Source organism: Sebastes fasciatus, chromosome 8 (genome assembly GCF_043250625.1).
Source record: "Sebastes fasciatus isolate fSebFas1 chromosome 8, fSebFas1.pri, whole genome shotgun sequence".
NCBI lineage: Eukaryota > Metazoa > Chordata > Actinopteri > Perciformes > Sebastidae > Sebastes > Sebastes fasciatus.
In genome coordinates, this window is record NC_133802.1 from 18,627,763 (window position 1) to 18,640,827 (window position 13,065).

The following is a 13,065-nucleotide window of genomic DNA, read 5'->3' on the forward strand; positions in this document are numbered from 1 at the left end:
AGCGAGCTCTGTCAACACATGTGCAAAACTACTGCGCGGCACACACCCCTCACAATCCATGCTCACACATTCACTTGCACACAGCAGCATGTTCTCATATTGCACCTTTATGTCTGACATAAGTGTAGACAGAAATAAATATAGGATGTCTGCACATACTCATAGCTAAGTTGAGACGTAAAGGTGATACAGTTACTGTTCATTTAATCCCCAGCACAGTACAGCATGTGTAGGCTATGTATCAGTTGTAGTTATAGGCATTCACTTATAGACACAAGGCCGTGAATGAAGCAGAATAACCTTCTGCCACCCACAGACTGTCGGACAGAATCGCAATGTTGTTCAGTGTCATTAACTGACACCATACTCTCCTCCTGTGTGTGTTCTCAGATTGCAGACACCTACTCCATCGTGTGTAAAAGCCAGAAGAAGAAACCTCCGATGGAAAACAACGGGTCAAAGACCCTCCCACGCTCCTTCGGAGGAGGCTCCCGGGGCCGAGGCCGAGGAGTTCAGGCCCAGGCGCGTTCCCAGGAGGAGCCCTGCTACGAGCCGGTAGGAGACAGGTCCTGGTCCACGTGTGCAACGGCCGAGTCTGACCCCGCGTACGCTACCATCGACTCCCACAGGAAACGGGAGCAGGCGGGAACCAATAATAGCCCGGCTGGGGGTTCTGCCACACTGAAGAGGAAGAAGCAGATTCCGACGCCGACGCCGACGCCGACGCCGACGCCGACGCCGACGCCGACGCCAACGCCAACGCAGCAGCAGCAGCAGCAGCAGGCACCACCACCACCACCACCACCACCACCACCACCGGCGCCACCCCTGCCACCCGTGCCAGCCGCGCCACCCGTGCCACCTCAGGGCTCAGGACCCACCGCCCTGCCTGCTAGAGGCCTGCCCGGTGGGGAAAACTTCTATGAGACCATCAGCGATGTGAAACAAGGGGGCAACAGCTCCAGCACCACCACCATCTTCACCTTCAATGACGGGATGGAGATGTACGTCACCGGCCTGTAGCTGGCTGACAGGCAGAACGGGCCCAGAACCCACTGGTACAGAGCCATGACAGGGACCCTCCTGCTCTCCAGCCAACAGGTTGCTGTACATAGAAACAAGGCCCTCTATAGACAAACAACACAAGGATCCATTCTGTGATGACATCAGGTACAAACAGGGTCTTAATCCAGGTTCAGACTTCCCTCGATTGGTCTGTACTTCAGAACCAGCCTAAGCCTAGTCCAGCCCAAATATGGACCAAATATGTTTTAACAAAAAAAAAAAAGATAAGAAAACTGGAATCTTCAACCTACTATGTCACTGACCGTACTCACCTGTTTGTGCATCATTTTCCATAATATCTTTATTTTTATATGAACACTGTACTCTCTAAAGAGTATGTGGTGTAACTCACATCACTTTATTATATATATTTAAAAAAAAATAATGTGCATGCATTGTGCAAACACACACCTGAAAATAGACAGTAGTAGCCAGGAACAATGTAGGTATATTGGGAGTATGAGGCACACTGTTAGCTATTGTCACCCACCCACCCACATACACACACACACATATATATGCCTCGTCTTGGGGGGACTTATGTAATAGAAGCAGATGGATGTCACAGAGATTTGCGGTACTTAGCTCTCCCTAAGCAAACACCTAAAACAGGTTCTCTGTGCGTACTGGACTGTTGCCTGGCAGACAGCATTGTGGTGCTTTGTTCAAACAGAGGCCTATCATTGGTAGAGCTGCTAAAACACAGAAGGAAGTGAAGGCTAAAGTCCCCATTTCACTAATTTACCATCAATGTGCCCTAAATTTACTAGCAGTTATCAATAACAGCCCTTATGATAACTGTAAAAAGTGGATGTTTGCTAACCTTAAATCAACAGTCCAAGCTCCGATTTGAAAAACATTTGTAGTCAGAGGCATGATGACACACCCCAAAACACCCCCCCACACAGACACACACATACTTGGTAGAGTCATTTGGGGTAAAGTGATCAGGTCAGGGGCATTGAGTGGGTTGTGCAACAATTTCCCCAGAGTGATACGGGTGACAGATTTCACAATTCGAAACCTTTTTACTGTATCACTGGGAAGATAGATATTTTAAAAAATAAGGAAGCGAAAGTGTCCAAAATAAATACAGGATGCTTCATCCTGGGCAGTAAATATGTCATGTCCGTTGGGCGCCGTAAACATCTGATTTTATGACCATTATAATTTTGCACTGGACAGCTGCAGGGGTGTTTGCCTTAATTGCGCATTAACATGCTGTAAAGGGCGTTTCCGAGTGCAGTTTTGATTTGCTGATCTGGTCTCAAGTCAAAGCCAGAGCTCCCCGTAGCTCATCTGGTGGTTGAAATAGCAACAGAGGGCTCTGACTCCAAGGAAAATAAAGAGCTGGGCATAAAAATGACCAGCGGGCGTCCTTTGGAAGGTAGCCCCTCGCCCTCTCCCCACCCTCGTCTCCAGCCTTGAGTTCTCTTAAACACATGTAGCTTTGGGGAACATTAAAAAAAAGAAGAAAACAAAACATTGGAGGCTTAATAAATGACCATAAAGATACGAGGTGAAGAGGGACGCAAACTGCTCGACAACCATGCAAAGAGAAGACGGGTTTAGAAAGGTTAGCGACATACATTTATAAATGCTACTGTGTCTGAAAGTATGTAAAAACAATTGCACTCTGTATTTAATGCACTGTTTATTTTTTTCTTACCTACTGACAATACCATTGGTTGAATAGCTCACGCCACTGCCATGAAAACAGTACGTTTATGTTGTTGGTGCAATTTTTTCCTGCTTGATCAAAAAAAAAAAAGTGCATGCTTTGATATATGGAGATGAAAACAAATATTGTGGTACTTAATTGATCTCTTGTTTGTTAATCTTTTCTGTTGTGCTTTTTTTTGCCATGTGATGCAAAGCAGCGTTCAGTTTTTTTGTTTCCAAGGAGGAGGAGGAAGAGGAGGAGGAGGAGGAGAGAAATAGAAAAGATAGAGAGAGAGAAGCCACTGGGAGTTTGGAGCAGAGCGTTGTTTATCCTCCGCTCTGGGGGAGAAAGAAGGAGTGATAGAGGTGAGGAGGGAGAGGAAGAACAGCTAGTATGAAGCTGCAAATGGACACGGACCCAAAGGACCCTCCCCCTTCTGATATGCGTGCGTGCACACACACACACACAAACGCACGCACACACACCATCAGGCACACACACACTGCAACATTAAGCCATGTGTGTTTCCAGTTTAGGGGATGAAGCACATTTTGCTTCCACTTGGTCAGCCCTTGCATACGCTCCCTCCCTCCCCCAGCTGTGTTCATCCTCCAATAACCGTCACAGACCTCTCTTTTCTCTGCTTCACCTCTCCCTCGCTGTGCAGAGGAGGGGCCTTTGATGTTCAGCTCTGAGGGACTCAGGGAGTGATATGAGAGGGGGAGGGTGAGGGGGCAGAGGACGTGGGTCAGGCCAACCCCGGTCTGATATCAACAATGCACCAACGGCTCAACTACTGTCTGATATGAGAAATGGCTAACAGCTGAGACGCTTAACAAGCTCTGCTGAGGCTTCCCTTAGACAATGCTGGCTGGAAAAATCGCAATCACACTTAATCCTTTTTCTCTAGCTGTCACTTTACGTGTCACATTTTCTTTATCCTGAGAGAAAGCACTGATCCGATATATTTTGTCGAACACTGTCACACCGATCGAGACAGATGTTCATTGCACAAACAAATACAGTATGATGATGTAAATGTGTAAAATACTCTTGCTGTTCCGATGTTGTTCCAATGTAACATACAGTATACAGTATATTTGTTGAAAAAAAAAGAAAAAAGATGGTTATCACAGACACATTGTACTTTGTGGATGCAGAAATGTCCCATGCTTTCCATGCAGATACAGATGTTGTTTGTTAATTGTCTTCATAATTATGGGCCAATACTGCTGTGACAGCTGTAGCCAACGTTGTATGTTCTTAAAGCACAGGGTTTAGTTTAAAAATAATGAATATAATAAAATATAGTGTGAACAGTGCAGATATGCAAAAGATTGTAATGTTTTATATTAACCTTCATAAAATATTAAAAGTGAGTTTTTACTTTTCTAATAAAGTGGCACATTATAACGTGTGTTTGTCTCTTGCTTGTCTTATTGCTTTGCGCAGCATATCAAACTAGGCAGTTGCCAGTTGTTGCAGACTCACTGTGATAGCAGCTTGCAATAAATGCAGCTTGCAATAAAATGTGCTTGTGTAAAATGAAGCAGTAAACCAGATGTGTCTGGGCTCTGCAGATATATCAGAATAGGTTAGATAAAGAGGCATTCATGTGCCTGCAACAACTATAATACAAAGAAAGCTCATTCAATTCACGAGCTGCACATTTCCAACATGCACTTCAGATCTAGGGAAAGAAAATTATTGAAAAAAGATATTAGAGAAAGGAACAGTTAAAAATAGTAAATCGCTGTATATTATATGGTGATTGTGTGTTATATATACCAGAATACTATGAAAATTCAATACAGAAATGTTTAAAAATAGTAAATCAAATACACAGACACAAGAACACCACTAATGAAAAGAAAAATATTACCTTTGTGAAGCTTCTAATGCAATTGCCCTAACAATGCAATGCAGTACAGAATCAAAGTGTCTCTGTTATTTTGTCCACCTTATAATGCAATCCATATTATCATGCACACCTCTGTGACAGTCTCATAAAACTGAACATTGCTAAATGCATGGCTATTTTCTTGGATTGCATTATTTTGCACATGCTATGGTGTCCAGAAACTATTCTATCAAATTTACATTATAACAAACAGATATGAATAGCTTCAAATAAAGGGGTTTATAAATGATGGGGGGAGGAAACAAACTGACTAAACTGTGCAATAACATTTTCCACTTGTGCAATTTTGTTAATAGTCTGTTTATTTTCAATACTGTATATACTGCTCCTATTTTTATACTTCCTTCTATTTAAATGGTTCATATTTTGTTACACTTTGTTTCGCTCTTTTTTACTGTGTTAGCTGATGCATCTTGTTTTTTGCACTATCCCCTTTGCTGCTGTACACTGCAAATTTCCCCACTGCGGGACTAATAAAGGAATATCTTATCTTATCTTAAAATATATTGATTTCTTTGATGAAAACCCTTTTAGTTTGCAAAAAAACATAAATGCGCAGTTTGCTTGTGAGGCCCTGCAAGCTGTTTTTCTTCTTGCTCTCCCCTCCTCGCCTGACACAAGCACACCAATAAAAAAAGAAAAATGTTACCTTTGTGAAGCTGTGTGAAGCATTTAAATCATGCACACCTCTGTGACAGTCTCATAAAACTGAGCATTGCTTCATGCATGGCTATTTTCTTGGATTGCATTATTTTTGCACATGCTATGGTGTCCAGAAACTGTTCTATTAAATGTACATTATAACAACCAGGTATGCATAGCTTCAAATAAAGGGGTTTATAAATGATGGGGGAGGAAACAAACTGACTAAATATTACCTTTTAGATGCTTCTAATGCAATTGCCCTAACATTGCTTCATAAACCTCTGTATTTTACTGCATGGCTATTTTCTTGGATTGCATTATTTTGCAAATGCTATTTTGCACATGCATTATTTTGCTATGGACTATGGTGTCCAGAAACTATTCTATCAAATTTACATTATAACAACCAGATAGGAATAGCTTCAAATAAAGGAGTTTATAAATGATGGGGGAGGAAACAAACTGACTAAATATATTGATTTCTTTGATAATAACCCGTTTGTAAAGCATGATCCGTTAAATCACCTTTTGGTTTGCACAAAAACCTAAATGCGCAGTTTGCTTGTGAGGCCTGCAAGCTGTTTTTCTTCTCCTCTCCCCTCCTCGCCTGCTGCTGCCTCGCAGACCGGCTCGTCGACAGCAGACACCGGCCGGTGAACTGAAGGAACACGCCCCCCTCTCCTCCTCCACCTCTCATCCACCCACATTGCTTGGATTAGAAATAAAAAACACGACTGACAGAGTCAAACCAGCCAATCAGAGGCTCGCCTCGCTGTGGATGCGTGCCAAAGTGTAATGTTTATGTACGCAGCCGACCAATAGCAGCGCAGCAGAGGAGGCGTGGCATTTCATTTTGGAGGAAAGGCAAAACAATCTTTTTTATCCTCATGAAACCGGGGCGGCTTTTTTTTGTGTGGATATCCTGGGGGTAGTTTGGTGGCAAACTTTTACATGTAGAATAGAAGTTACAGAGAATACAACTCTCGACAATCCTGATAAATGTATCTAACTCCAGCATTTTGCACTAAAATCTATAGAAAGCTGGTTTTCTTTCTTTAGTCCGCCCTGTCTGTCTGTCTGAATATGGATTCCAGATACATTTTGGAGCAGCAGCCGGCGACAAGGGTCGGTGGCGGTGGCGGTGCGGATTTTAACTACCGGGCAGGCTGCTCGGTGCTCCGCAGCACCCGGGTCTCCGTGGTGGAGAGAAACAGCCCCATGCCGGTGTACACAAACGGGGCTGTCTACTGCGAGTTTGTAATGGAGGCGGAGGTTAAAGGCGAGCGGACCTCTGGACCGGCTCCCGGTGCTCGAATAGTGTACGACGTGGAAAAAGTAAGTACCTGTTTGTCCATTTTACGCACTCATTACACACGACTCCTATTAACACCGGTATAAAGTCAACCCAAGTTGCACACACAGATAATATCAAGCATTACGCATGTATAATGATGACAGTTGACAGCTCTGCATACACGCCGTTATTGCATTTTACGGGGTGAAATATGCCACCGTGAAGGCCACACGAGACTACTTTATGTTGTGTTTTTGCACAACTAGTCGCACACTTTTTTTTTTTTTTTTTTTTTAAGTGTCAGTATAATTTCACCAGCTGCTGTCAACAGCTTGTTCATAACGTCGTATCCAAAACCGCTTTAAATGGCGGCTCATTTCTGTGTGCAAAGTTTACAGAAAAAGGGGGGCAGGGACTTCAAACTACTCACCACACCCCTCCCCCCATAACTGTAGGGTGGAGCTATGGAGAGGCTTCCTGGCTGCACAGCACACTACACAACTAGTACTAGACATATGATGTGTTTTCTGTTGTTTTTATGCAGCAGTGTTTAGTTTGCATGTATGTTTTTGCATTGCATTTTAAGGGTTCATGTGTGTTTCTCCTTGCAGGATCAGTAGTAAACTACACAACTAGTAATGCTACTAGACATATGATGTGTTTTCTGTTTTTTTTTTTTTATTGCATTTCATGGCTCATGTGCGTTTCTCCTTGCAGGATCAGTAGTAAACTACACAACTAGTAATGCTACTAGACATATGATATGTTTTCTGTTTTTTTTTTATTGCATGTATGTTTTTTGCATTGCATTTTATGGCTCATGTGCGTTTCTCCTTGCAGGATCAGTAGCACACTACACAACTAGTAATGCTACTAGACATATGATGTGTTTTCTGTTGTTTTTTATGCAGCAGTGTTTTGTTTTGCATAGTTTTTTTTTTTTATTGCATGTATGTTTTTTGCATTGCATTTTATGGCTCATGTGTGTTTCTCCTTGCAGGATCAATAGTACACTACACAACTAGTAGTGCTACTAGACATATAGATCGATAGATAGATAGATAGATAGTAACTTTATTGACCCCGAGGGAAATTCAAGTTTCCAGCATCACAGTTTCATAATGCAAAAGCATGTTAGTAAAAAGGCAGTAAAAAAGTTAGTAGTGCAAAGTACAAAAAAATATACCAGATATAAAAATACAAGGAGATGAAGAAAACTGTTAAAACCGAATATAGTGCAGGGTAACAGCTGTGATACACGACTATTAAAAAAGTGAATATAGTGCAGAAGAGACTTAAAAATGAGTATAGTGCAGCAGGGTAACTCCAGTAGCTTAGTCTATGAAAGTGCACTGTATGCATTATTATCTGATATGAAATGTTTTCTGTTTTTGTTTTTTTATGCAGCAGTGTTTTGTTTTGCATAGTGTTTTGTTTTTTATTGCATGTATGTTTTTTGCATTGCATTTTATGGCTCATGTGTGTTTCTCCTTGCAGGATCAGTAGTACACGACACAACTATTAATGCTACTAGACATATGATGTGTTTTCTGTTGTTTTTATGCAGCAGTCTTTTATTTTGCAGTGTTTTTTTTATTGCATGTATGTTTTTTGCATTGCATTTTATGGCTCATGTGTGTTTCTCCTTTGCAGGATCAGTAGTACACTACACACAACTAGTAATGCTACTAGACATATGATATGTTTTCTGTGGTTTTTATGCAGCAAGTGTTTATTTTGCATAGTGTTTTTTTTATTTATTGCATGTATGTTTTTGCATTGCATGTGGGTTTCTCCTTGCAGGATTAGTAATTTAATCGTGTCCCTGTAGTTATTAATTGACCCTGCTGCAACATCAAATATGCACAGGTGGCAAATTGCCACACCTGCTTTTAATATGGATCAGATGGCAGTGCGATAATGGCACTTGCATATGAACCTAAGCTTTAATAAAGTTTTTTTTGAATGAACATTTTAATTTTAATTTTTTTTTGGGGGGGGTGGGGGGGGGCAGCAAAAATTAGTTCTTTAATCGATTAGTTAAATGTGATGATATATGTGACAGTAAATTAAAAAAATATTTAGCTTTTGGACTGTTGTTCAAATCAATTTTCACAGATTTTTAATATTTTATAGAAGTGGTTAGCGATTATATATAAAATAATTGGCATATTAATAGATAATGAAATTAATCAATAGTTGACGCCCAATTTTTTTATGATCATGTTTCTCATTAAGGAGCTTTCCCATTTTCAATTGGGATTTAAAAGAGTTTTACAAACAAAGCAAGTCATTCAATCAGTCGGTTGATCAATGCAGATGGTAGCTGTAACCTCCTCCATCATCACACTCACAAAGTTTGTATTTATTTATCAGGTGTTTACAGTATAACCTGGCCCCAGTGCTACCGACAAATAGTTGAACCCCAAAAAACACTTCCATGCTGATGAATTCACTCCAGGGATTCTGTGACAAATAAAAGTAAAGAGGTGTTGAAGCTGTTAACAAAACGGTTTACCTCATTCTATCACATATCACATAATGCTTCTGATGTAGGAATGCTGATAATTGGCCTCAAAGTGATTGACTCTAACGTGCGATTCATTTTCTAGACCGGCCAGGGGGACCAAAAGGACACCGGTTCCTCTGGGATCTTGAAGAGAGCCAGTCCTACTCACTGCCCAGGCATAAACGGGCAGTTGCAAGGCGGCTTCATGCACTTGGACATCAGGAACCCAGGGAAACTGGCAGAGCTGGCCAACAACTTCAGGGCAGCGCAGGGGCGGATCGTACCACCACCGGCGGCGGGACAACCCCTCCCTTCCTCCCACATCCCCGTCCCCAGAAACAGGTAGGGAGACGCTGATGAGTCATGAACCCCAGTTGGATCTTTTGGTTTTATTCATAGACATGGGTTCGTGTTTCTATTCAGTGCTGTCCAGGAGCTAATTTGACACAGAGTTTGTGGCGAACAAAAAAAAAATCTACATAGGAAATAGGACAACTTGGGAACACGGGTTGAGTGTGAAAATACTCCAAACCTGTGTTCCTTAACAGAGTCTTGACTAGAGGTGGAATTCAGCCTCTGGCTACAACAGTACAGTGGTTTTGGGCATGAATGGCGTGGGGGCGTCCTGGTCAACTGACCACATGTTTGGTATTCCATCCAGAATAGTTTCGAAATATGCCCGAAGAGAGCCAGAGCCGGAGATGAGGGCCAGGATTGCCCAATCACTTGAGAAAAGGAGAACAGAGAGAAAGAATGAGATAGTTACCGTGTGCTGGTGTTGTTTATTATTCAGGGAAGTTTTTACTAATCAAGTGTCTCAATGTCTTGCTTAACTGCTTCTATACTGTCCATGTTGACCCTCTTTTGACAGGCCACCAGTGTCATGTGCTCACTGTGTGTCAGGCAGGAAGCTTTGGTGTGTGCAAGTTTTTTTGTTTGGGTCATGTGCAGTGCAATAGTTTCTGCTATCACTGTCATTTTCAAACACAGACACATTTGTCCTTAGGCAACATTACATGCACATACAGACAGTTTCACACAGAAGAAGCAGAAAATGCATCCAGGGACAAGCCTACTGCACTGTTAAGTGATTATGTAACAGTAACGAGGTCTGGGAGAGACTGTAGGTGGTGCCTAAGCACAGTTTCCTTCATTTTACACAGCTATTGGTTACTGTCTGTGTCAACACGCTGTCTGTCTGTCAAACGTTGCTTACACATTAACAGAATGCCCGGTGGCAGTGCAGTGAAGTCTAAAAACTGAGCAGCTCTTCATTAAATCTGCATAAAAACTTTTTAGATTTAGAAATGTGATGTGTTTCCATTTTAAACAGATTATAGTCTCTCAACAAAACAGATTTTCAACTGCTGAGCTTGATTGTAGGCGTGGTGTGTAGGGGTTTGTTCGGGGGTTTAAGCGCCACACTTCTTTCCACTCTTCTCTCGTCGTCACGTGAACTTCACGTGCCGCTGGTCATGTATGACATGAGGGAGTGTCTCTAGGGCGCTTGCAAGACTGAGCATGCTTTTTAAAACCAGAGTGACGTCGTGCCTACTTCTCTGTGAGTGTGTGTTTCGAGTGTGTGTGTTCCCACTACAGACAGCAAGGCTGCTGTTGTCACCTCTCGGTGCAGGTCTTCTTAACCAGATTTGAAACAGCTTTTTTTCCTACCGCATGTTGATGGCTATCTCAGCACACTGCTACCACAATAACAGGCTCTGAGTTGACGCTACACAGCCGCTGAAAGACGTTGCATAACGTTATATAACAGTGTGGTCATATTAGCCAGGCCTTGTTGTTGACCTTTCAGATTAACTCCGTGTCTTTACGCCGCTCAAATTGGCTTTTGTTTTGCAGTTGGTGACAAGAGGCTCTCCTCTCCTCTCTAAGCCATTATTCATATTTTGGTTTAAACCTTTGTATTGTTCAGTCTATTTGGTGAATTGATTATGCTTGCTTACATTTGCTTAAGCTCACCCCGGCTCTGTCTGTTACCCAGATGTATGCACACGTGGTATTCATCACAAATTTATAAGAGCAGTTTGAAAATGCACTATAATTTCCATGTAAACAGTAATTCAGTGCAAACAATTTCACCAAGCTGCATAGTTGCACTACAGAAAAAGCTGATAACCGATTAATTGGCCAATATTTTCTTTACTTCTGCAGCAGCCTAGTCGGCTACTTTTGCATATGCCGTTTTTAATAAATAATTTTTTTGTCACTCTGAATTTAATCATTCATAAAAGAATATCCTGAAATATGATTAGGAGGATCACATTGTTGGAATATGTTCTATTTATTTTCAATGGGCAATGCGCTGTTCTGTGGTGTATGACTGGCCAGGTTTACTACTGTTGTACATCCTGTTACATTGTGAAACGCCACTCTTTCAAACCATTAATATTCATGCATATTATTGGGGCTAAAGTGAATGATTTAATTTCATGATAGTAACGTGGCTGGATTATTTGGAAGAGAGAACACCAAATTGGTAAGCAAGTTAAAGTAACAGTGAATGATTTATTTTCCTCTGTCTGCCTGTCTTATATCGTGGACAAAGAGCTGCGTTATATATTCGAGAGATAACTTTTTTTTCTCCCCCTCTACCTTGACTTTGTGTATGGAGCCTCAATGCAAAACGGTGATGCACGTGTGAACCTATCAGAGCCCTGTTCCGCCGATAACGGTAGTAGGGCTGACCCGAATGCTTCGAAGCTTCAACCGTTGCCATGGTAATCGACCCCCATGTCAGTGTGCAAATGCGTCGGGTTTAAAAAAATAAATATATATATATATATAAGTATGTTATAATAATGTATAAATGCCGAAATAGCCCATGAAATAAGGAATAATCCAACATTATTCATTATTCATATTCAAAATGAATTATTATTAGTTATTCTCAGACGGATATCGCTGTTTGTTGTTTGTAGAGGTGCGTGTGTTTACAGGAGTGCGGCAGCGGCGTTGTCCCAGGCACTGAAACAGGGCAGAAGAAGACAGACATGCATCCTTCGAAGCTTTTCAATACCTTCGAATATTACTCATCAGAGCTTCGAAGCCCAAAAAATGGTATTCAGGACAGCCCTAAACGATAGTTTATAAAACATCCTTTCGGCGCCGATTAATCGGTCGACCTCTAACACTCACACACTTTTGGACTGCATTGCGAGGCTACAGTGGCAAGGTTGTGTTTGACATCCCAATATGTGTGTGTGTGCACATTTGTATACGTGGGCATGAGCCTTTGTGCATTTGCTGCACTCTGTGCCGTGCTTTGGATAATGTCAACAAAACCATTTATTTTCCTTTGCTCCCGACCAGTTTGGGTAATACAACCATTGTGTTACAGGATTAAATATGTTTAAAGAGACTTTAGCTGTAAAGCTGCCGCTCACCTCTGTGTGTTTTACATCAACCACTGTATCAGTTCTGTATTGCTTCTCTCACACGTACAGTACACACACGTACAACACGGTGCTTTCACACCTTGTCTTTTGTCGGTTTGCGAATGCTGAAAAGTAGGTCACTATCCATTAGACAAGCCCGGGCAAAGATCTTGCAACACAAAATGGGAGGAACCAACACGTTTCACTCGCTGACACATGCATATTCATCCAAACTCATTCAAAGCTACAGTACACTGTATATTTAAACACTCCCACCTTCTTGTCAACCTTGCCTACTAGCCTTGTGTGTCTCTCTCTCTCTCTTTTCCTTGTTCTGTCCCTGATTACTCTGTCGCTCACACCCTAAAGCTGAGCTCGTTCTACCTGTCAATACTCATCAGCGTGGGATCCAGCGCACTGATAACGTAACAAAGACCAGCTTGAATTAACAAAAAAAAAAAAAAATGGAGGTCTGACAAAATGAAGAGAAGAGGGGGGGGTGTTTTGATGTGAAAAGCTTTTCTTTCTTATCTGTCCTTGGTCAGGTACACTGTCGCCACAGTAGGGTAACATGAA

The 13,065-nt window shown here is 41.9% G+C and overlaps 2 protein-coding genes across 9 annotated transcripts in view; both read left to right on the forward strand.

Moving 5' to 3' along the window:
- The window catches only part of LOC141772729 (uncharacterized), a 45,023-nt gene extending 40,878 nt beyond the window's left edge, over positions 1-4,145 (forward strand). For 4 of the 5 annotated variants that reach the window (XM_074644071.1, XM_074644069.1, XM_074644070.1 and 1 more), the window contains exon 9: positions 391-4,145. In XM_074644071.1, the coding sequence (XP_074500172.1) occupies positions 391-1,023 (633 nt within the window). In that variant the 3' untranslated portion in view covers positions 1,024-4,145. The remainder of the gene's footprint in view (positions 1-390) is intronic. The other variant, XM_074644072.1, reaches the window with a different exon arrangement.
- A 1,999-nt stretch (positions 4,146-6,144) lies between these two features.
- The window catches only part of slc2a4rg (SLC2A4 regulator), a 46,574-nt gene continuing 39,653 nt past the window's right edge, over positions 6,145-13,065 (forward strand). For all 4 annotated transcript variants that reach the window (XM_074644079.1, XM_074644081.1, XM_074644080.1 and 1 more), the window contains exons 1-2: positions 6,145-6,629; positions 9,201-9,439. In XM_074644079.1, coding sequence (XP_074500180.1) covers positions 6,378-6,629; positions 9,201-9,439 — 491 coding nt within the window. In that variant the 5' untranslated portion in view covers positions 6,145-6,377. The remainder of the gene's footprint in view (positions 6,630-9,200; positions 9,440-13,065) is intronic.